This window comes from Macaca thibetana, chromosome X (assembly GCF_024542745.1).
Source record: "Macaca thibetana thibetana isolate TM-01 chromosome X, ASM2454274v1, whole genome shotgun sequence".
Lineage (NCBI taxonomy): Eukaryota > Metazoa > Chordata > Mammalia > Primates > Cercopithecidae > Macaca > Macaca thibetana.
The window spans coordinates 9,333,984-9,358,992 of record NC_065598.1 but is presented as its reverse complement, the minus strand read 5'-3'; the positions used below and the strand labels follow the sequence as shown (position 1 = coordinate 9,358,992).

At 45.9% G+C, this 25,009-nt stretch overlaps 2 protein-coding genes across 3 annotated transcripts in view; both read right to left on the bottom strand.

Moving 5' to 3' along the window:
• CLCN4 (chloride voltage-gated channel 4) overlaps window positions 1–25,009 on the bottom strand; it is a 508,359-nt gene that overhangs the window by 346,197 nt on the left and 137,153 nt on the right. The gene's annotated exons all lie outside the window — the stretch shown is intronic.
• Window positions 1–25,009, bottom strand: part of SHROOM2 (shroom family member 2) — a 163,603-nt gene that overhangs the window by 57,366 nt on the left and 81,228 nt on the right. The window contains exons 2-3 of one of the 2 annotated variants that reach the window (XM_050776576.1): window positions 20,155–20,306; window positions 714–845 (exon numbers count right to left, since the gene is read on the bottom strand). In XM_050776576.1, coding sequence (XP_050632533.1) covers window positions 714–845; window positions 20,155–20,306 — 284 coding nt within the window. Of the gene's footprint in view, window positions 1–713; window positions 846–20,154; window positions 21,749–25,009 lie in introns of those variants that run through there. The other variant, XM_050776577.1, reaches the window with a different exon arrangement.

Below are 25,009 nucleotides of genomic sequence, written 5' to 3'. Positions count from 1 at the left end.
ACATACAAGCAAATAGATGCACATGCACACATACAGGCACACATGAACACATACAGATGGACACATGAACACTCATACACATACAAGGACACACAAACATGTAGAAATACACATGCACACTCACACCCCACACACACACTCACACCCATAAACACACACAGATACACACACACACACACACTCACATAAGCAGGGAGACATCCACACACGCACACCAAAACCAGACTATCTGCTGTTACCGCCATCCTCTTAACAGGAGACTAGTGAGGATACTGCCACTAACGCCAAGAGGGTTGAGGAGAGGCTACCAAAGCTTAACAGAACCTCTTGGGAGCTTTTACAAGATACACCTGCAGCCCCATATAGATCTCCTGCCTTCCAGTCCGTGTGTAAAACCCTGGAAAGGAGAGGGGTGCCGTCAACGCCATCCCACCGGCTCAGAACCCTACCACCTGGCATCCCACCTAGTCAATCCCAAAGGAGCTTGGCCGAAACCCAAGTCCTGTGCTCCCCTTCTTGCTCACGCCTTGTCTTGCCATTTCATTTTGTGTCACATGCTTGCCGGTTCAGTCAAAAATTCAGAGCACTCCAACTGTGATTATGTGTCAGTGGCCCAGTCTCATCAGAAACATCAAAATAATTCTGCAGTCAGGAGTATGCTCCCTGTAGAAGGCTGAACAAACCTGGCGTCCTGGACGGGAATGGGTGCCTACCTCGCATGGTGTCGGCCAGACCAGGAAGGACAGCCGCTGGCGGAGGGGAACGGGGAGGCCGCTAGCTCAGGGTGGCTGTCAGAGAACTTGGTGGCATGCCAGGAGTGAGGCCTCCAGCCCAGCTCGCTCCTCCTAGAAAAGAACGCAGGGGAGGCGGGGGTCAGGGACTGCACACAGCGCTCACCCTCGTGCCAAACAGTGCAGGGGGCTCAGGGACCGCACACAGGGCACACGCTCATGCCAAACAGTGCAGGGGGCTTGAGGACTGCACACAGCGCACGTGTGCTTGTGCCAAACAGTGCAGGGGGCTCAGGACCGCACACAGCACGTGCGCTTGTGCCAAACGAACAGTGCAGGGGGTTGAGGACCGCACACAGCGCATGCGCTCTCGTGCCAAACAGTGCAAGGGGCTCGAGGACCGCACACAGCGCACGTGTACTCATGCCAAACAGTGCAGGGGGCTCGGGGACTGCACGCAGCGTGTGTGTGCTCAAGTCAAACAGTGCAGGGGGTTCAGGGAATGTGCACAGCGCGCACGCTTGTGCCAAACAGTGCAGAGACTGACACTGGTCACAGCAACTCAGGCAGGCGCATGGCACCATGTTCAGGGGTTGCACACTTAATCCAAACCCACACCTTCTTTTTAGATTTTTGCTCACTACCCATTTGCCCTAACCAGAGTGGGAATCACAGGCTCCAGATGTGCAGCAGCCCTTATCTTTATTTTTGAGATGGAGTCTCACTTTGTCGCCCAGGCTGGAGTGCAATGGATCACTGCAACCTGGGCCTCCCAGGTTCAAGTGTTTCTCCTGCCTTAGCCTCCCAAGTAGCTGGGATTACAGGCGCTCACCACCACGCCCAGCTAATTTCTGTATTTTTAGTAGAGACCAGGTTTCACCATGTTGGCCAGGCTGGTCTTGAACTCCTGACCTCAAGTGATCCACTCATCTTGGCCTCCCAAGGTACTGGGATTACAGGTGTGGGCCACTGTAGACCCGGCCGGCCCTTATCTCTAAAATGTGTTCCTCCATAAATATGGTTAACTTGCCAATTTAAAATCTCAGAAATGTAAAAATAAAGAACATTTATTCTAAATAAACGAGTACACAAATTTTGCCCTCTGCCCGCCCCAACATGAACACACAGAGAACCCCCTATCTTTCGCTGGAGAAAAGGTAAATGAGTCCCCTAGGCAGTCGGGTCACACAGAGTTCAGACAGCTTATCTGTGTCTGTTTACCTAGGTAACAAAGTAAAGACAGCCACCTTCTGGTTGACTAAGACTAGTAGCTGCATCTTACCCTGAGTCTCTTAGTCAACCAAAGATCCCCCCAGGGAGTCATGACAACCCGCACCAAAAGGCTAGAGTCCCTTCAGCCAGGGCTCCTGAACACAGAGGGGCTTTCCTGGGCTCCCCTGCCACAGTCCCCACCATCCCATGTGTGTCTTCTTAGTGTCTTGGCCACATCTGCCCAGATGTGATGAGGTGTGTCTGGTTAGAAATCCCGATGGATGTCGGTAATGCAATAGGGCCTCCAGGGGAACACTGCCGGGCAGGAGATCCTTCCGCACTCACTTCTCCAGCCTCAAGGTAGGAAGCCAGCTTTACTTTTCTCTAATTTGGGACAGAACTGACAGCTGATAGCCCAATCAAGAATGGAGAACAAGCTCAAGTGGGCCTCTTTAAATACTTTGTGGAGATCAGACGTTTTTCCCAGCAGGCAAAAACATTAAAGAATATTATGCAATAAAGAACATCTTACAAAATAAAACTGAAAAGCATTTATAACACAAACCTTTCGATGACTCAGATCATTTTAACGAGGAAAAGTATATGGGTGGCAAAATGTGGAACATGCTGACTTTATGATAGTTTCCCAGGAACCAAAGAGAAAGTATAAAAGACAAATTCAGCACCCCATGGAAGGAAAGCAATTGTAAAACCCAGACTGTACCTCATGGAATTTCTCAAAATCCTCGTAAGGAAGGTTCTGGCCATGTGAATTTCATTTTCAGCTGGCTTTCTCTGTGCTATGACATCCATAACTTCTTTCATCTTCCTTTATAGTTAATTAATGAAGAAAATAAACTAGACTGACTGAAACTGGAGGAAAGGGGAGAAAAAGAGAAGGCTAGGAAAAGAAAACGTCCGACACTCAAGATGACACTAGTTCAACCCTGCTATGGGAATAACTGGGCTACTAGCTGGTTTAGAGGGTCAGCAGTTCTCCATGGGTACAATAAAAGTTCTCCCAGATAAACTATCATTAGAAAGCACATATAAGAATATTAGCAGCAGATTTTGTTCTCACAAAGTATACATGCAAATGACTGGGTGCTGTGGCTCACACCTGTAATCCCAGGACTTTGAGAGGCTGCTGTGGGAGGACTGCTTTCGGGCAGGAGTTTGAGATCAGCCTGGGCAGCATAGCAAGACCCCATCTCTGCACAAAAATAAAAAAATCAGCCAGGCGTGGTGGCACATGCCTGTGGTTGCAGCTACCACAGAGCCCAGGAGGTTGAGGCTGTAGTGAGCCGTGTTTGCACTACTGCATTCCAGCCTAGGTGACAGAGTAAGACCCTGTCTCTTAAAAATATATATATGTGTAGGCCAGGCGTGGTGTCTCACGCCTGTAATCCCAGCACTTTGGGAGGCTGAGGCAGGTGGATCACGAGGTCGGAGATCGAGACCATCCTGGCTAACACAGTGAAACCCCATCTCTAATAAAAATACAAAAAATTAGCCGGGTGTGGTGGCGGGCGCCTGTAGTCCCAGCTACTTGGGAGGCTGAGGCAGGAGAATGGCATGAACTCGGGAGGCAGAGGTTGCAGTGAGCCAAGATCATGCCACTGCACTCCAGCCTGGGCAACAGAGCGAGACTCTGTCTTAAAAAATAATAAGTAAAAAAAAAAAAAATACACACACACACATACACACACACACACACACACGATAGATTATGAGAAATCCAGTGACCTTGTGATGCCGTGGCATGAGGAAGCCCAAAGTGAGCCATGCGGAAAGGCCGTGTGGAAAGCAACACCAGGCAGCCCCAGCTGTCGCCCAACCTCCTGGCCTACGCACCAGACACAGGAGAGAAGGAAGTCATTTGCACATATGGCCCCTGCAGAGGCGACATGGAAAAAGACTGAGGAACCCAGTTGGCAGCCAGAACCAAGGCCCAAGCCAACCCCGCGGAAGGCCCCTGTCATGGGGTAAGGGAGAGAGTGAGTCCCAGCTGTGCCCTGCCTCTATTCCTAGCTTTGGCCCTGGACAGACGCACATCAATCCCGGGTGTAGCCACTGACGAGTCATGAGGGAAGAGGGAAGTCACTTATCCCTATTCACAAGTGGTTAATTTATTCAAAGTGACAAAATCCAAAGTTCAGCTCCTTGGTCATTCTGGCCACATTGCGAGTGCTCAATGACCACATGTGGGTAGTGGCTACTGCATGGGCAGCACAGATACGGAACATCTGCAGCCCTGCAGCTGGAGCACTGCCTTCGAGATATAGTAACCCCATCTCATCTGCATGGCGGGGACGCTGCTACCCGCCTGCGACTGTCTGCTGCCCGTGACCCTAGCACAGTGACTGTTTACACCGCCTCCCTCCCCAACACTTTCATAATGTGCAGATAACTACCTTTTGGAGATTTTCTAGAGCATATTTTTAAATCTTGAAATAGCCAGCCCTAACACATAGCATGCTTCTGAGTACCTCCGTATAGGTCAATTGCTTTGTGCTCAATTTTATGACTAGAAATTCTATTTGACACCACTAATTTTGGGGCAACTTTTCATGCAGCAAAGAAGATCAAAATGGAGAGTAATCATCTTAAATCTGCTTTTAAAAATATAATAATTTTTATTTTTAATTTTTTGTAGAGATGGGGTCTTGCTATGTTGCCCAGGCTGGTCTCAAACTCCTGGCCTCAAGCAACTCTCCTGCCTCAGCCTCCGAAAGCACTGAGATTACAGGCATGCACCACTATGCTCAGCCTTAAATCTGCTTCTGAAAATATCCAGGAGGTATCTTCCTCCCCATGTACACAAAGCTTCAGTTTGCAGAACTGTTTCAAAGAAAATGAATCATCCCCATGCACCGATTCCTTAAATCCAAGTATGAAGAGAAATTAGCCCTTTAGCTTGGTCAGTTACATTCAGGAGACAGCAGCTTGGTGGTAACATTAACCTAAACCAGCAGTTAGCCAAAAAACCCAAAACACATCTCAACCTTCCACTGGCCTCAGGCTAAAATAAAAATTAATTTAGTGTTGCAAATGAATAAGGCAGTGACCACAGAAGCCTTCTAGCAGCTGAGAAGGCTGAACAATCCCGTTCCTGGACCAAAATGTCATTCTGTTGAAATCTGAATGTTATGTTTTAAAACAAAATTGTAATAATAATATCATTCCAGATTTACTCTTTTACCTTAGAAGTTTATTCTGTAATGATGATATTCAGCTTGTATCTAATACAGACTTTAACAGCTGGACATTTAGTCAAAACGTATACTGTTCCATGGGTGGAAGAATGCACAAACAAAATGTGGTCTATCCATAAAATGGAACATTACTTGGCAATAAAATGGAAATTTTGACATATGCTACAACATGGAAGAACCTTGGGGACGGTATGCTACGTGACAGTAGCCAGTTACAAAAGGACAAATACTGTATGATTCAACTTATATGAGGTACCTGATTTGTCAAAATTATGAATGCAGAAAGTAGAATGGTGGTTGCCAGGGGTGGGGGAGGGGAGACTGAGAAGTTGCTGTTTAATGCATATAGAGCCTGTTTTGCAAGATGAAACGAGTTTCTGGAGATTGGTTGTATGACGTGAATACACTTAACACTACTGAACACCACAATGGTTAGGATGGTAAATTTTGTGTGCATTTCACCCTAATTATCAACAACAACAAAAACCCAAAGTGTATATTGTGCATCTCCCATAGCTATGGGACATCCCTGTGGATGTGTCCATCGGCGGGGACAAAAAGACACAGGGTTGAGGTCAAAATGCAGGCCAGGGAAAGAGGAAGATAGGAGAGTCCGAACAGGGGCATCACAGCCAGGGAGGCTGATGGCATGGAAGAGGGCGTCCCATGGACGGCAATGCATGTGCAGAAGGCAGCTTGGGTGGCAGTTGTCGGAGGCAGGCAGGGAACCTGGCATGGAAGTGAGACTTCCATACCTTCATAAAATGCATCTTACCTGGTTTACACCTTTCAAACTGTCTGAAGAGAATGAGCAATGCTGTATGAGGCAGTGAAAAAATGAAAACAAACCCAGAAGCTCCTTTTTAAAAAGATAATATACAGATATATGTGTTCTCATATATGACACAGTCAGCAGTTCTTATACGAATTGTGGCTTTTTTTGTTTTGTTTTTTGTTCGTTTGTTTTGTTTTGACAGGCTCTCCCTCTGCCACCCAGGCTGGAGTACAGTGACGCAATCATGGCTTACTGCAGTCTCGACCTCCTGGGCTCAAGTGATCCTCCCACCTCAGCCTCTTGAGCAGCTGGGACCACAGACACACACCACCACACCCAGCTAACTTTTTGTACAATGAGAGATGGGGTCTCGTTATGTTGCCCAGGCTGGCCTCACACTCCTGAGCTCAAGAAATCTGCCTGCCTCAGCCTTTCAAAGTGCTGGGATTACAGGCATGAGCCCCTGTACCTGGCCTAGGGATTTTTTTTTTTTAATAAGCAAATGAAGACACACAGTGAAAAGAGTTATACTCTTTCTGCTTTAACTGAAGATATCTTGGTTACTGTGGACAGTGAAAATTTACTAAAATATATATGCTTTTTTCCCCAAGTCCTCTGAATTTCCTGATGCATAATGAAAGTATTTGGGGATCAAGCCAGGGTCAGACTGGTTTCTGTTTGTTGGCACCTCTGAAACGGCTGGATTGGTGTTGATAAGGAGATGGTGGGGGGGACCTTCAGCCCCTACATGCTGGTCGCTCAACCACAGACCCGTGGAGTTGGGGATAGAGAGCTCTGGCGCCACCTAGAGCCCGCCTACACTCACGGTCCCTCTGGCTGAGTTTCAAGGGCTCCCAGAAGGACTTGAGTAGATGGAAGGCTGTGGTGTTTCCTCCTGCACAAGCCACACACTCTTTAAACGTTTTAAATCACCTTGTCCCTAGAACTGTGGGTCTCATGTGCAGGACCAGGACACACATGTTTCTGTGCATTCCCTTTCATCCTGCAGACTTGAAGAGTGCCTTTCTTTCCCCAGTCTGCCTGGTTTTGTGATCATTCTCCCAAGCCATTATCATTTAAAATTTTATTTATTTAATTTAAAAATTTTTTAAAGAGATGAGGTCTCATCATGTCACCCAGGCTGGTCTTGAACTCCTGTGCTCAAGCAATCCTCCCACCTCGGACTCCCAAAGTGCTGGGATTACAGGCATGAGCCACCACACCTGGCCCAGGCCATTATCATTCTTCCAAAACATAATCTTCAGTCAATGCATACTATTCCTTTCATATAACAAAACACCATGGTATTGACAATACCAAGTTTTCTGGTACTCCAGATGGAACTATTCATTCTAATGGTGGGTTGCCCTGAAATCCCTTCCCACAGATTGTATACCAAACTTAATTGAAACTTACTTCAATTTTTTAGAGTAATTTTATATGCTAGGTAGTGTTTTGGGTGGTATTTTCTTTTCTTTTCTTTTTTTTTTTAAGGACAGGGTTTAGATCACAAATATAAAAAAATGCTAGGATGTCATTGAACATTAAGAACAACAGCTGTATGCTTGAGCCCAGGAGTTCAAGGCTGCAGTGAGCTATTATTGCACCACTGTTCTTCTGCCTGGGTGACAGAGCAAGACTCCATCTCTAAAAAAAGAAAGAACAACAGATTAGATATCAAATATCCTGTTTTATTTTTAAAAGGAATTATTCCAAGAACTGTTTCAAGGAAATCTTTATTATTCACAAAGAGCAGAATTCCTTCCCTTCCCTCACACGAAAGAAAGAAAGAAAGAAAGAAAGAAAGAAAGAAAGAAAGAAAGAAAGAAAGAAAGAAAGAAAGATAGATCACGAGTGTTGGGTTATTTTCCTAACCTTTTAGAAGAAAGCAAAGAAGCACCACCTCCCAAGACAAATAGTTTGTGTTTCCTGCCCCCAGCTAACTAAGCGCACAGTGAGAACACTGGCTGGAGGCCAAGGCAGGGTCTGGGAAGGGAGGCGCCTTGGCCTGCTGGGAGCCTATGGTCTGAAATATAGGCCCACCTGGTCTCCCTGCCTGCAAATTGCGATGGGGGAACAGGGGTGGTCGTGGTGGTATTGCATAGGTGGGAGGCTTCTGTCCTACACTGGGAGCTGACAAAGGTTTTGTGGGAAAACAGATAAATAATGGTTTCTAAGGGCTTCTTGGAGATAAGGAAGAGCAGGGTTTGAAAGAAGAGTCCGTAGTTGGAAAGGCCTTGCAGATACCGGGCCAGGAAGGGAAGCCCTGGAAACACTCTGGGGGCCTCAAGGACTGTGACAAGCTTCCTGATGTCAGACCCCAGGGTCTGGGGAGAGGGGAATTTACCTGGCAGTTGCCCACACTCTGCTAATCCTTTAAACAAAAACCACCTCTCTGCAAACATCAAATGAAACCCAGTTCTGACTCTGCTTCCTTCCTTTTCCTGCCAATCCTCTGGAAGGCTTCTTCCTCTCCCAGTCTCCCTGCATGCAACACAGCTCTGGCCAGGTCTTGCCCTCACTCTAGAACCATCAGCTGCTCCCAGTTTCCACAGAAGGAAGTCCATGCTCCTAGGTTCTCTGTGGTCTAGTCCAGGGGTTCTCAGAGCATGCTCCCTGGGCTGGCAGCGTCTATAGTATCTGGGGTCTTGGCAGATAAAGCAAATTCTCAGTTCCCCAAGACCTAGGAAGTCTGGGCTGCAGTGGGCCAGGAGTGTCTGCACCACCTGAGCAGCTCTGTGTGAGCTGCTGTGTGCTGGCCCCATTCTGTGTTTCCACCTCCTTCTCCCAAGCCTCCCCCTCTACTGTTCTCACTAGAACTTCCAGCTATGGCTTCCAGCTTTGGAGCACCTGGCAGACGTTTATATCTGCCTCTCAAAACTGCCTCAGCTGCAAAGGATGGCTCCACTGGCCTGTCCTCAGCAAAGACTTTCCTGGATCGACTTCCACCCTTCCTTCCTCTCTGAGTCTGCACTTGTGAGAGCCGTTCAGCCCACTCCGCTGCAAGCTCCTGGAAAGCGGGACCTAAAGGAATGATTTCAACCACGTGGTGGGAGTGCTTCTCACATACATCACATGAATGTATACAAATACACCAGAGCATTCTAGAAATGGTTAACTCTGCATGTATTTTCTGTAAGAAAAGTCACCTCCCAAAGGCACTGTGGGAAGATTTATATGCAGTGTCTTTTCCCGGGCAGTGGTGCCGGCAATGCCTGCGTGAATGGTGACATCATGCCTGATAAAGTCTATGGTCCTAGGAGATAAGAGGCAAGTAGTTCCTGCTTTTAAACATGAAGAGAACTGAGGCAAGATAAAAATTCCCAAATTACCTAAGTAGCTGAAACTGAGACATCAGAGCTGCATTGTAAGCAAACGTCAGGGCCCAGCAGCAGCATTCACGTGGGGTGAGAGCCCCAGAATTGCTCTCCACCCAGCCAGCCTGCCTGCCTCACCCCTAGCAAGAGCGTGCCCCACCTCTGGCCTCAACCTCTGGTGTTCAACCTGAGTCCTATGGCAGAAAAGACTGCGGAGGAATGCCACAGAAGCCACAGGCAGAACCGAGCAGCACAAAACAGAGGAGTGGAGCAGACCCGAATGACTTGTTTTTCCCATTAACCTTTGTAATCTTCATTTCTACAAACCCATTACTGTTGGAAAGACAGGGGGGAAAAAAAAAAAGACGATCTCTGTCCCAGTATCCAAACCACTTGTGTTTAACCATATATGCCCCAAGTGTCAAATCATCATTTCATTCAGCTTGATGTTTTAAAAAGGGCACCCACACAATTTCCTGGCCATGTTTCAACAGAGTGAATCTGTTGGCAAAGAAACTCAGCATATTCAAGTGTGCAGTCATTAATATGACTCATTTTATACAGCCTTAAGGATGAACACCACGGATATAAGAATAAAGACACAAAATGTTTAACCTGTTGAGTCAACATATCAGTATACACATGGCAAAAGCCTTACCAAAAAAAAAAAAAGCAACAAGAGATTGCAAGACTGCTGTCCTCTAAATGCTATCCTATGTATAAAGCGTTCTAGCCACGTAAATAGATGCAAAGGAAAGAGATTTCAGGAAATAATCTCCCCTAGCCCTTTCTGGAATTCTGCCCACTAGAAGATCTCAGCAAACAATATCCCCACCTCGCCCTTTCTGGAGTTCTGCTCATTACATAAAGCCCATAATAATTTACTGTATTTTTACTCAATTCATCCTCAAATTCCCTTCCCAGAGCCCATGGTTACCCACGGTACTAGAAGAGTTAAGAAGATATTCTTCACAGAAAAACAAAAACCAAGGTATAGAGAAGAGAGATGAAGTTTAGGGAAAGTAACCAATAAAAGAGACTTGAGTCGCAGTGCAGCAAAGAAACGTTGAGCCTGGACCATGAAAAGAGATGAAACTCAGTGGCAAAATCGAAGACGCAGGGAGAGGAAGGTCCACGAATTCCTCCGAATAAAAAGTTACAGGCACTACCACCATAGGTGAACTGAATGTGGCAGTAGTGAAATGCTATTACAACTAAATAACATTTCTCCAAAGGAAGCGTGTGCTTTTATTCCAAACCTTTTACAGATCCTACACACATTCAGAGAACTATTAAATACCACTGCATGTGTGGTCACTATGGTAAGCCAGACGTCCACTCGCATGTGATTGACATGTGCCGAGTGGCTGAAAAAAATCTTCCCTTATTTGATCACTTATCATCTCACCAAGAGGGTGGGAGGCATCCTTTTCTTTGCAAGGGCATTGAGCCAGAGAACTTTCCTCTGTGTCTTTACATCTAATAAACCACGTCATAGTTGGCAAATCAAAGTAGTGAAATCACGGAAGAAAGATCTGATTCCTTCCTCTTTTTTGTCATTTACTACAGCTGCAGACCAATGACCTTGCTTTCCCTATTATTAAAGGCAAGCACACCCACAACCAGCAGAGTAAATGGTACAACCACCCTCCGTGGTGCAAAGAACTGTTGCCACCTGCCCTGTCCATGACACTGGCTACCTTACTAAAACATGGTCTGGACACCGGAACTACTTGAGTTATTTAATCAGCCCATTTCACAACCCCACCAATGCTGTCATGACTACCATTCAGCAAATCCTTCTGAGCCCTCTCCTTAAACATGCCACTACATTCCATTCAAAACGCCTTTGGACTCTTAACTGCCACAAACAGGCTTTCTTTAGCAATAAAACCAAGTTATCAGGCAACTATTCTAAATGGTTTTTATGAGGGTTTGGTTCTAAAAGATAGCCAAGACTTAGGAATGCATCTTGCAGTTGGGGACAGGAGGGATATGAATGTGTCTGTCTGGGTGGGAGGGAGACATGGGATGAAGTTGTTTTCATTATGGAGCATTTTCTTTGTGTGAACAAATTAGCAAGTGACATTAAAACAAACAAACAACAACAACAAAAAAAAAACCAGGCTTTTAACAACAACAACAACAACAAAAACACGCTTTTCCAAAATCTCCTTAAGCTGATAAGCAACTTCAGCAAAGTCTCAGGATACAAAATCAATGTGCAAAAATCACAAGCATTCTTATACACCAATAACAGACAAACAGAGAGCCAAATCATGAGTGAACTCCCATTCACAATTGCTTCAAAGAGAATAAAATACCTAGGAATCCAACTTACAAGGGATGTGAAGGACCTCTTCAAGGAGAACTACCAGCAACTGCTCAAGGAAATAAGAGAGGACACAAACAAATGGAAGAACATTCTATGCTCATGGATAGGAAGAATCAATATTGTGAAAATGGCCATACTGCCCAAGGTAATTTATAGATTCAATGTCATCCCCATTAAGCTATCAATGACTTTCTTCACAGAATTGGAAAAAACTACTTTAAAGTTCATATGGAACCAAAAAAGAGCCTGCATTGCCAAGACAATCCTAAGCCAAAAGAACAAAGCTGGAGGCATCACGCTACCTGACTTCAAACTATACTACAAGGCTACAGTAACCAAAACAGCATGGTACTGGTACCAAAACAGAGATATAGACCAATGGAACAGAACAGAGCCCTCAGAAATAATACCATACATCTACAACCATCTGATCCTTGACAAACCTGACAAAAACAAGAAATGGGGAAAGGATTCCCTATTTAATAAATGGTGCTGGGAAAACTGGCTAGCCATTAAGTAGAAAGCAGAAACATTGAGAGACTTAAACGTTAGACCTAAAACCATAAAAACCCTAGAAGAAAACCTAGGCAATACCATTCAGGACATAGGAATAGGCAAGGACTTCATGTCTAAAACACCAAAAGCAATGGCAACAAAAGCCAAAATTGACAAATGGGATCTAATTAAACTAAAGAGCTTCTGCACAGCAAAAGAAACTACCATCAGAGTGAACAGGCAACCTACAGAATAGGAGAACATTTTTGCAATCTACTCATCTGACAAAGGGCTAATATCCAGAACCTACAAAGAACTCAAACAAATTTACAAGAAAAAAACAAACAACCCCATCAAAACGTGGGCAAAGGATATGAACAGACACTTCTCAAAAGAAGACATTTATGCAGCCAACAGACACATGAAAAAATGCTCATCATCACTCGCCATCAAAGAAATGCAAATCAAAACCACAATGAGATACCATCTCACACCAGTTAGAATGGCAATCATTAAAAAGTCAGGAAACAACAGGTGCTGGAGAGGTTGTGGAGAAATAGGAACACTTTTATACTGTTGGTGGGACTGTAAACTAGTTCAACCATTGTGGAAGACAGTGTGGCGATTCCTCAAGGATCTAGAACTGGAAATACCATTTGACCCAGCAATCCCATTACTGGGGATGTACCCAAAGGATTATAAGTCATGCTGCTATAAAGACACATGCACATGTATGTTTATTGTGGCATTATTCACCATAGCAAAGACTTGGAACCAACCCAAATGTCCATCCATGACAGACTGGATTAAGAAAATGTGGCACATATACACCATGGAATACTATGCGGCCATAAAAAAGGAAGAGTTTATGTCCTTTGTAGGGACATGGATGCAGCTGGAAACCATCATTCTCAGCAAACTATCACAAGAACAGAAAACCAAACACCACATGTTCTCACTCATAGGTGGGAATTGAACAATGAGAACACTTGGACACAGGAAGGGGGAACATCACACACCGGGGCCTGTTGTGGGGTGAGGGGACGGGGGAGGGACAGCATTAGGAGATATACCGAATGTAAATGGCAAGTTAATGGCTGCAGCACACCAACATGGCACATGTATACATATGTAACAAACCTGCATGTTGGGCACATGTACCCTAGAACTTAAAGTATAAAAAACAAACAAACAAACAAAAGGCTATTGTTACAGACAAAGTATGCCCCTCACTTTGTAGAAAGGGCCAAGGCTGTGTCAGGTACTTCATTTCTTCCCCCAGACTCTCCCACCTTGGAAACAAGGGGTATGAGTGGTAACCGGGCTTGAGGTGACAGTTCTAAGAAGAGGCGACATTTACTCCACCTTTATGACCTGCCGGGCAACCATCGCTCATGGCTCTGCCAATATCACCTCTCCTTGCCCCTTGGCAACACACCGAAAGCGGTGTTTGTCTCCATCTGGACAAAGCGGCCAGTGCAGAGCAGAGCATGCCACAGCGTGCCAGTGCTGCCACAGCCAAGGATGGGATGGACAGAGAGGGGACCCGCTCAGTGTGCTCAGTGTGGGACGGACAGAGCCTCTGGGGGCATTTCAACCTGCAAAGGCTTCATCTACCTGTCCTTCAGGGGTGACTGCAAGGGCAAGTGGCACACTGGACAGAAGCTACATGTGGGCCTCCTGCCCTGCCAAGCCCACTAAGAGGTCAGCATGTGAGCCCAGGGGCCCTTGGTGTCTGCTGGGCTGCTGCCTCTCGCAGGACACTACCTCCCAGACGACAGACACGAAGACCTGTTCCCAGATCCCTGCGCCCTCAAGTCTCAAGGGAGGACATTCCCAGGGTCTGCTCTCAAAATTTCACCAGAACACTCTTCTTTCCAAGCCAATAGCAAACTGGGAATTCAACCAGTGTACATCAACCTTTTCTCCTAAAGCTCAGGGCTTTCAATTTGGTGGATCTCATTAGAGCTGCTCCATTTTTAAAAATAAAAGCCTACGCCATTTGCAGAACCCATAAAAAAAAAAAAAAAAGTCATTTAAACTTCATTGCTAATGCTGATGCTAACTTCTCAATTCCTTGAACCTCAAAATAACCTTAACCTGTACAGTGTGGATCCCACTGCACAGCACATACAGGTCCTCCAGAGACCCCAAATAAACACAAAAGTAAGCTAAACATTCTCTGTAAGTCTTACTATATTAACAACCATCACTATTTGCAAACATTGATTCATCTGATTAAATTACCTAAACCACACACTAAGGCAAAACCCCAATAGAAGTAACTTTCCCCAAAATAAAACAATTTGATCTATGTGGTTTTTCTTCTCCTGATTTTACTTAATAAAAACAATAAGCTGGCCAGGTACGGTGGCTGACGCCTGTAATCCCAACACTTTGGCAGGCCAAGTGGGGCAGATCCCTTGAGGCCAGGAGTTCAAGACCAGCCTGGCCAACATGGCGAAACCCCATCCCTACTAAAAATACAAAAATTAGCCAGGTGTGGTGGCGCACGCCTGTAGTACCAGCTACTGGGGAGGCTGAAGCACGAGAATCATTTGAACCTGGGAGGCAAAGGTTGCAGTAAGCCGAGATCGTGCCACTGCACTCCAGCCTGGGCAAAAGAATGAGACTCTGTCACAAAACGATAGAAAAAATAAAATTAAATTAAAAAAAGAAAAACAGTAAGCTGGGCATGGTGACATGCACCCGTAGTCCCAGCTACTCAGTAGGCTGAGGCAAGAGGATCACTTGCGCCCAGAAGTTTGAGGCTGCAGCGAGCTATGACTATGCCTGTCAGTAGTCACTGCACTCCAGCACGGGCAACAGAGTGAGATGTCATCCTTCCTTCCTCCCATCCTCCCTCCCTCCCTCTCTCCCTTCTTTCCTTCACTCAAAATAAATGAAATAAAAACCATAATGGAAAATAGCCTAAACAAGTCAGGGTCTCCTTTGTTTTAACAAGAAAATAAGCAGAGTAGCAAACAGCCATTAGCCCCCAAATGTTCACAGGATAGAAATACCCACTCCTGAATCACAGACAAAGACATCAGACAGCCTCGAAGGCATGGGTTTCACCTGACGTCCTCCAGTGTCCCCACTAAGGAGCATGCCCTCCGTCTGACCACACACCATTTCTGCCTCAGGAGTAGCTCTGGAGGGGGTGGGGTGCTGGGGGAGTGGGGTGGGGATGTAAACCTGCTGACGTCTTAGGCGGCCCCTTACTGCTGCCACGTTGTGAGTAGCAGCTCCCGGAACATCTGTGCTAATCAACCTTGGGGCTGCAGGGCCACCTGCTCCAGGACAGCTCCAAGGAGCCAGCAGCAGAGGGGGACACAGCACAACATGGGCTTGGAGCAGCAGTCAGGGCACCTTAGCAACGCCGAAGAGGGGACACATGTTGTAAGAAATTAGCTCCTAGCAAACAAGAGTGCTGTCCCTCGACATCCAGCCTCTTCTCTTCAAATGCAGGACCACACCACATGGTCTCGCAAACCCTTACAGCCTGCTGGAAAAAACCTCCCCTCTGCGGCTAAGCGGCTCCTGAATGCAAGCTTAGTGGATGTAATTAGATTCACAAGAGGGTTTAGGGCTGCCAGCGAAGAGGCAGGAAGTGACATGAATCAACCCTATCCACGATTTGGCCCCTACAAAATGACTCGCAACACATGACCGTTCAAGAGAAACTGCCCAGAGTGGGTTCCATGACAAGGTGGCAGGCGGATTTTGCTGTAAACAAAACTAACATTATAATGCATATTTGGGGGAAAAGCCAAAAGGGTAATTGCAAAGCTTTAGAAAATAATTTATGATGTGATATTTAAAAGAAATTTTCCCTAGGGTGTTTGAAATTATAGGTACTTTTTAGAAGCTGAACTTAACAGCCATTTGCCTCTGAAAGGAGAAAAATGGACGACTCTCTCCCCAGAGCTGTTAATGCAGATTTCAGAGAGAAGACAGCAACAGGCAACAGCCACGGTCCCTGGCACCGAGTGGACAGGATGAGCCCAGCTAAGCGAGGAGCCGCTGTCCCCTTCTCAGTCCTTCCCCACCCTCCCAACTCTGCTCCCTCTCCTCCGGAGCAGCCTGAGGGCGTCAGGCAGACCTCCTTTTTGTGCTAACCCAACTGGGTTAAGTTAATGAAGAAAATGCCAAAGGGCCACCCAGTTTCTGGCCTTAACCTTCCCAAGAACTTGTGCATAAGGCCAGCAAGTGGTAGACCTGCTGCAAATGCCCAGTGAAATGGCCTGTGGCTCTGTGTGAAAATTCCACAGCCCAGATCTATTCAAGACCTGCTCAGGACTCTCCAGGGGTGGGCCTGGGCACCCAGGAAAACAGTGCAGAAGAAAAAAACTGGAAACACACGCACACGTGCGCACGCGCGCACGCACACACACACACACACACAAAGGCTACACGTCTGCCCTGAACTTTCCTACAAGGAGCACTTCCCCAGCCAAGTAGAGACGGAACAACAAACCACCTGGGAAGAAAGAGAAAAGCAAAACTGCCAGCCTCATCCTCTCCTCCTGACCTAACCGATAGATCTGAGTATCGGTCAGCACCCCTCCCCTGACATCTCGGGCCGTGGATGCCACCTGGGCCTCACAAAGAAGAACATACGTGCACTTGGTAGGGCTGACTGTTACATGCTCTTTGTCTCCAGCTCCCCCCACGCTGGGCAAGAGGAAGCTCTGGCCCTCATTTGTCTGTGGAGATAGTGATCCGCCTGTCTCCTCCTGCATCGCTTTCCCAGCACCAGCTTCTCAACGACAAGGTCCGCGTTGCCCATGCCTGTGAAACAAGATGCGACCACTTTGTGAAAGTGGCCCATCGCAATCCTATCCTGGCCACCTGGTCCCCTGGTCCCCACACACACAAAGATAAAACGAGCCTACAAAATAAGACGTGTAGCAGCTGTCACTACAGGGAGGGGAGTTTATGAACCACTATTCAAATATGTTTTAAAAACCACGGAGAGGCCAGGTGCGATGGCTCATGCCTGTAATCCCAGCACTTTGGGAAGATCGCTTGAGCCCAAGAGTTCGAGGCTACAGTGAGCTATGATTGCACAACTGCACTCCAGCCTAGGCAAAAGAGCAGGAACCTGTCTCAAAAAACCATGGATTCCTGAGCTTTACACTGAGATGGATGTACCTCTTTCCCTCATTACACTTTTGCAGATGGGGGCAGATAACTGCAACAAGTCAAACAAGGCTTGGGCGAGCTAGTTTACCATTTGATCATGCTTTTAAGCAGAGCAATATAGAATATGAATATGTTGGTGTCTCAATCTATGAACTACCTGCAGAGTTCTTTTCATGAACTAGCCACTTGTAAGGGTACACGCTCCATCCTGGAGCTCTACATAAAATGCTAGAAAATGCTACCTAATCCATAGAGACAGAAGGCAGATTAGTGGTTGCCTAGGAATGGAGAAAGAGGAGGGCGGGGAGATTTAAATAGAGATTTAAATTTAGATAGAGAAGAATATGTGTTCTGGCTTTAAGAAGAACAATTTTGAAAGCACCCATTGGTGCTTTTGTAATGAGGAAAACCACATAAAGGTGGCTGGAGTCTTAGAAGTTCTATGCACATTTGGTCACAGAAGTCTTCCGTGTTGTGTGTTGTGTGAGAGCAGAGGAAAAACAGCTTGTGGGTTTTTTTCCTAACACAGTTATTGAAAGTGTGTTTGGAAATAAAAATTTGTAAATAAACTCTGCTGCTTTATATCTCGTTACACATATTACTTAAATAAAATTCCATCTAAACCACATTATCATTTTGTCCACATCTCTCATTTAAAGGAAAGTGGGTCTGCAGAACACAAAATGGGGATTCTATACAGTGGCTCCCGGAGATCCTTCAGGGCAAAAGTTTAATCCCTTTTCCCAAGAGTCTTTTAAGTACCTACTCAGTGAAACCAACCAGCAGATGCCCTGAGGCTTCTCTCTCTCCTCCCATCAACCAGTTCTCCTGTGGCATGGCTTTCCTTTGAACAGATATTAGACTGTCCATCTTTATCACTAAATATGTACTTCTAGCTCAAAAAAAGAATCACATCTACCATTCTTCTAAACACATGGAACGATACCTGACTTCACTCTCGTAACTACGGAAATGCAAATGTAAATATAAAACCATATTTCACCTATCACATTCACAGAGAATACAAACAAACAAACTACAAATATCCTATGCTAGAGATGATGTAAAAGGGGTCTGAGAAACTCAGAAATGTCTCTGAACATTCACAACGCACACACCTTCTGACTTAAGAACTCCAATGCTAGGAATTTCTATGCGTAGCTATGCCCTGGTGATACAAAGTTGGCCAGCTATGCTGACTAACTAAGCTGGTGTCTCCATCGAAGAAGAGAAGACAGACAGTAAGACCACAAGCACAGCCCAGTGTTTTGGGGGCTCTGGGAGCCCAGAACGAGACAGTACAGGCAGCGGGATGATGGCCCCCGGAGCCAATTTATAACTCCTCGCCTTACCTCTGCAGAACAAGCTTCCCTCACCACCACCAGCATTCCACTAAGTTAACTGAATCGTGTAAGAACAAACGTGCTGCTATAGGAGGGTTACGACGGTGATCACAGAGGAACCATAACACAGTGTCATGGTGCCTCTCATGCCCCACCCTCCCCAATGGCTCAGAAACCACCATTCTGAGATTTTACTTTCTGATCTACAAAGAGTTGTTAAAAGGGTGCTCAGGAATGGCATGTACTACTTACAAATGACTTTGCTAAATTCATGAGGCAAAAAATGTTTTTCCTTCCTTTTTTTTTTTTTTTGAGACAGGGTCTCGCTCTGTCACCCAGGATGGAGTACAGTGGCACCCTCACGGCTCATTGTAACCTCGACCTCCCAGGCTCAAAGAATCCTCCCATATCAACCTCTCGAGTAACTGGGACCACAGGCGCGCATCATCATGCCCAGCTAATTTTAAAAAATTTTTTTAGAGAGATGGGGTCTCACTATGTTGCCCAGGTTGATCTTGATCGAACTCCTGGGCTCAAGTGATCCTCTGGCCTCGGCCTCCCAAAGTGCTGGGATTACAGGTATAAGCCACCACGTCTGGCCCTTCCTCATTTCTGAACCTTTTCTTTGGATACTGTTTTGGTACCTCCAATCACCCCCACTTCAAAAAAGCCTTTAGGTATTTGTCTTGGCTGGTTTGAATGCAGCGGTGTTTACAAATAATTAGTCACAACCAGTTACAGATTTCTTTGTTCCTCTCCACGCACACTACTTCACTTGGCCAGACTTGAAAAAAATTTTTTTTCATAAAAAAGGAAGATATCTTCATGTCTGTACTAAAAATGGAAATAAATGTGAGTCAATTAATTAAAATTTACAGCCAGCCTTCAAAAGAACATGCTAATTTTGCCAAAAAGGATGTGTAAGCACTTTCCTATTAATAAGCCAACTATAAAACCAAGGTGGAGAGTTATTTCTCTTTGAAAGCGACATATCACCAACATTCTTGTGGTACACAGGAGTATTGCTTTAGTTCCCGTATATAAAAGCATCATGTCCCCAAGTTCACTTTCTAACCTCTTAAAACCATCCAAGCTCCAAGTGACATGTAATGTACAGGAATAGACGGCCAGCTCCCTCCAGACGCTCCCTCCAGACCTCAGCACAGCGCTCTAAACCCTTGGCGGCTGGCAATTTCGTGACAGTCACTCTCTTTCTAGCACGAAAACAGAAAGCGCAGTGGCCTGCCACCTTGTGTACAAGACAGGCAACAACATGTCACCTCACTGGGAGCATAAGCAGAGTTTTCTGCCTGCCAAGAAAATAATCTACATATTGCCAAAGGAAAGATACGAGTATTCAAATCCACTTAATACATTAACATTTATAAAAATCAGTTGTAATAAAATTAGGAACTGTTCGGACACTTGATGCTGGGCCCATGCTTGGCCGAGACATATAACTCTAAGTGCATGTCCCAATCGAGATCTCTGCAGTGATGTGGGTGGGACAACTGGACTCCCACTTTGATGTTCCACTCACTCCTGTGTGTCGTGGTAAATGTGGGAGGAAGCTCAGGTCTTACCTTTTGACGACCAGTTTCAGGGTCTTATGGGACCCCTTCACCAGGCAAATCGCTTCCTGTCTAAACCCTGAGAGACCAATGTCATTGATGCCGACGATCTCATCTCCAGCCAGTAACTTGTCGACCGCCGCGGCTTTACTGCCCTCTTCAATCTGTAACAGAGAAGCATATTCCATGAGCCCTCCACGAGCAGCAATTCCTGAGGCAGAGCAGGTCCTTGGAAAGCAACAGACATACCTCAAGCTTGGCGGGAATGGGGCCCAGGGGGCTGACCTTATTACCACTCAGGGGATCAGGGATGTACTATACCCCTCACCCTGGCCTGCCTTCCCTGGACACGGCTCCTGTTTATCCAGGGAATGGGAAAGCTCGGAAACACACACAATGGAAAACAGGGGACCTGAAGATACTGATTCATTTTCTAGATTTCCTTTAACCAGACAATAATTTTGGACCATTTTAAATTATTTATTAATTATTTCTCATACATTAATCCTGGAACTAGACTGTTTTTGTAACAACTTTATAGAAATATAATTCAAATACCATATATTCACTCAAATAAAGCATGGCTTTTAGTATTTTCAGAGTTGTACAACCATCACAACCATCAATATTAGGGCATTTCCCCTAACCCCGAAAGAAACCTTGTGCTCATTACTACTCAGCTTCTAATCCCTCCAGCCTCTGGCAACCACAAATGTACTTTCTGTGTCCATGAATTTGCGTGTCCTAGACAGTTCATATAAATGGAGTCATACAATATGTGGCTTCTTGGGTCTGTCTGGCTTCTCTCACTTAGCACGATGCTTTCCAAGTTCACCTACATTGTAGCACGTAGCAGTACTTCATTTCTTTTTATGGCTGAATAACATTCACTTGTATGGAGAGACCACATTTTATCTATTCATCAGTGTCTACTTTTGGCTATTACAAAGTGGAATTGCTGGGCCCTATAACTACATTTAACAACCTGAGGAGCTTCCAGGCTGTTTTCTACAGTAGCTGTACCGTTTTTACATTCCCACCATCAGTGTATGAAGGTTCCAATGCCTCCATATCCTTGCTAACACGTATCTGTTTTTTGTCATAGCCCTAATCTGATTACTATACCATGCTGTGTATGTTAAGATATTCACTACTCAGTGCTAAACACAGTATCCTCCCAATGTGTATTGACTGACTCCCTAACAGCCTGAATGCCATCCATTCTATAGCTTTTTTTCCCTTTTTTCTTTTTTTTGAGACAGAGTCTCACTCTGTCACCCAGGCTGGAGTGCAGTGGTGTGATCTCGGCTTACTGCAATCTCTGCCTCCCAGTTCAAGCAATTCTCCTGCCTCAGCCTCCTGAGTAGCTGGGATTACAGGCGCCTGCCACCACACCCAGCTAATTTTTGTATTTTTAGTAGAGACAGGGTTTCACCCCATTGGCCAGGCTGGTCTCGAACTCCTTTGACCTTGTGATCCATCCGCCTGGGCCTCCCAGAGTGCTGAGATTAGAGGCATGAGCCACCGTGACCGGCCTATATTCTGTAACTTTTATTAACCTAGATTTTCCTATACAGTAAAATGGAACTCAACAGCAATTCATTCCAGCTAATCTGCCCATTTTCTGGCACACTGGCCAGTGAGCCAATGAGCCAGCTGCTTTCTTTCCCCCTCCCACCCCCCAAAGTTTTACTGGAATACAGCCACACCCATTGGTTTACATATTGCTACAGGGCAGAATTGAGTCGCTTGGCCCACAAAGCCAAAAATACTTACTACTGGGCTTGTTCCAAAAATGGTTTGCCAACTCTGTTTTACACCAAAAAGCTTTAAAACTGCTAGGAAACCAGTAAGAAGAAATCACTGGTTACAAGCATATCAGCATACAGCTTTGAGTTCACTGCTACCCAGCTGCATGCCATGGCTAACCCGAGAATAACTTCCAAGAGTGAGCCTGAAGCTAATGCCGTCCATTCTTCTGGCAGTTGAAAAGCTAGGTGCTTTGGATTCAAGCTTACTTTTTGGGGTGGGGGGCCAGAAGAAGCTAGGTGCTAAGTAACTTACAATGCCTCAATTCTGAAGCTGCATATTTTCCTGAAATCTCCACCTACATCTGAGGACAACTGAACTCTTGTGAATAAAGCAATTATTCACTGCTAGTCAATACCATAAACAAAATTTTAAAACCACTCCTGACAAAAATATGCAGCAATTTTTTCAGTCACCAACTGGTTCCAAAAGTTCTAGAGGATTTTATCCCGATGTCTTTATAGACTGTAAATAAGCTTCCACCCGCCAAGGTTGCACACACAGCCAAGGAATAGCAAAAGGCAGGCAATACCTGGTGGAGACTGGGTTTCGACATGCCCCAAGAGGGAGACCAAGGGGCCGGCCAGGAGGCTGGGGATCTGCAGCAACCCTCCCCCAAGGTTTCTGCACAGAGGAAAGGCTCCTTCCAGGCTGTGCCTCAGGAGGATGGATCAGAGATGAAGGGCGCTGTTTCTCTAGGTCACTGCTAAGTGCTGTGGCTGGAATGACCTACTCTCATCTGTATTTCAATGCTAGAAAGCCTACATGTTGACGTGGCTGACTTTGCTCATTTCTATTCCCCCGAACCAAATAAGAGTATCCAGGCAGGGTGGGAAAGACAGTAAAAATGAGGTGCGTATAAGGAGGCAAGTTACAGACATCTGGGGGTCCAGGGATTCCAAGGAAGCTCTTGGCATCCTGGAGCTGGTCTTTTGTTTTGGAGACTTCAGGTCTTAGTGACTTTTCTTGCCTGTCAGGAATTCCACCTTGTTGAAAGACCGCAGAAGTTTTTTTCTATCCACGTGTTATCCATGGCTGCCAACTCCAGACCCTAAGACTTCTGGTCTCTTTTTCCTCATTACCACAATAAAAAGTTATGCATTCCTCAATATCTAAAAACAAGGGGCTGAGTGCGATGGCTCAGGCCTGTAATCCCAGCACTTTGGGAGGTCAAGGCAGGCGGATTACCTGAGGTCAGGAGTTCAAGACCAGCCTGGCCAACACGGTGAAACCCTGTCTCTACTAAAAATACAAACAAAAATTAGCTGGGCATGGTGGCACATGCCTGTAATCCCAGCTACTCGAGAGGCTGAGGCATGAGAATTGCTTGCTCCTGAGAGGTGGAGGCTACAGTGAGCTGATATCATGCCACTGCACTCCAGCCTGGGCGACAGAGTCAGACTCTGTCTCAAAAAATTAAAATTAAAAAAAAGTAAAATAAAATCAAGGAAAGTATTTTGACCCACTATAAAAGTGATATATGGTGAGCTTTAAAACTGTGTCTAGGGCTGAGAGCAGTGGCTCATGCCTAGAATCCCACCACTTTGGGAGGCCAACGTGGAAGGATTGCTTGAGTCCAGGAGCTTGAGACTAGCCTGGGTAATATAAAAAAAAAAAAGGTTAAAAAATTAGCCAGATATGGTGGCACCCAGCTACTCAGGAGGCACCTAGCTACTCGGGAGGCACCCAGGTACTTGGGAGGCTAAGGCAGGAGGATCACTTGAGCCTAGAAGGTTGAGGCTGCAGCGAGATGTTATCATGCCACCCTACTCTAGCCTGGGTGACAGAGCGAGACCCTGTCTCAAAAAAATAAAAAGGCCAGGCATGGTGGCTCACGCTTGTAATCCTAGCACTTTGGGAGGCCAAGGTGGGTGGATCACGAGGTCAGGAGTTCGAGACCAACCTGACCTAGATGGTGAAACATCATCTCTGCTAAAAATACAAAAAATTGGCCAGGCTTGGTGGCGCATGCCTATAATCCCAGCTACTCAGGAGACTGAGTCATGAGAGTCGCTTGAACCTGGAAGATGGAGGTTGCAGGGGGTCGAGATCACGCCACTGTACTCCAGCCTGGGCGACAGAGTGAGACTTCATCTCAAAAATAAATAAATAAATAAAATTAAAATAAAAACAAAAATAAATGAAGTTGTGTCCTCTCCACAATGACATGTTTGAATTTAAGTATCACAGGAAAATCTTTAGGCAAAACCATGAAGACTAATGGCTTGTAGGGTCTTGGGACAGCTTTTGGAGCAGCACTTCTTCAGGGTGACAGTTCTGTGTCTGACTCAATGGTGACTGGGTGGGGTTTTCGGTGGGAATGTGTCTCATTCCCACAAGCGCATGTGTAACAAGTCCTGCAAGACTCTCAGAAAGGGCTGTCAGTTGCTCTGACTTCACTGCAAAGGATAACATGATGCTGTTTCTTCTCATCTGCAAAGATTCCTAAAGCTTCCCCTCTAGATACGAAGGCCGCATTCAACAACATCCATCTGCCTTCCCCCGCCACACTCCACCTACATTTCCCAGCAAAAATGTGTTTTGGTTTGGGAGATAAAGTCTTCATTTTTCCCCCTGGCTTCCTGGTCCAGAGAAAGTACCTCTACATGTTTATGGTGCTATGGGGAAAGTAGTCAGGAAAGCAGCAGCAGCTTTGAAAACCTCCATTCTATTCTCTTTGCCCCACTGAACTTCTCAAGTTCAGTAGAATTAATTAGGCTTAATTAAGGACTGGGCCTGTGGCATCCCTAGTGCCGCATGCATGATAGCATCACGATGATGCTCATTTTGTCATAGTCCCAGGTCTACAAGCTAAGGAAGCACTTGGCACTGCACCGATTAGTGACAGCCGCCTAATGTCTGTGGAGTGCCAGAGCCACAAATGAGGCAGTTCTGTCCTGTAGTACTTAGGAAAAATCTTTGCTCTCGCTTGCTCTAACCTCAAAAAGTCCCTCTACCAAAAGCTAGGAAGTCAATCACCCCCGACCCACGACGATGCCAGCCCAGGTGCCATGCTATAGGCACTCACAGACCCAAAGCACCAAGTCCACACACCCAG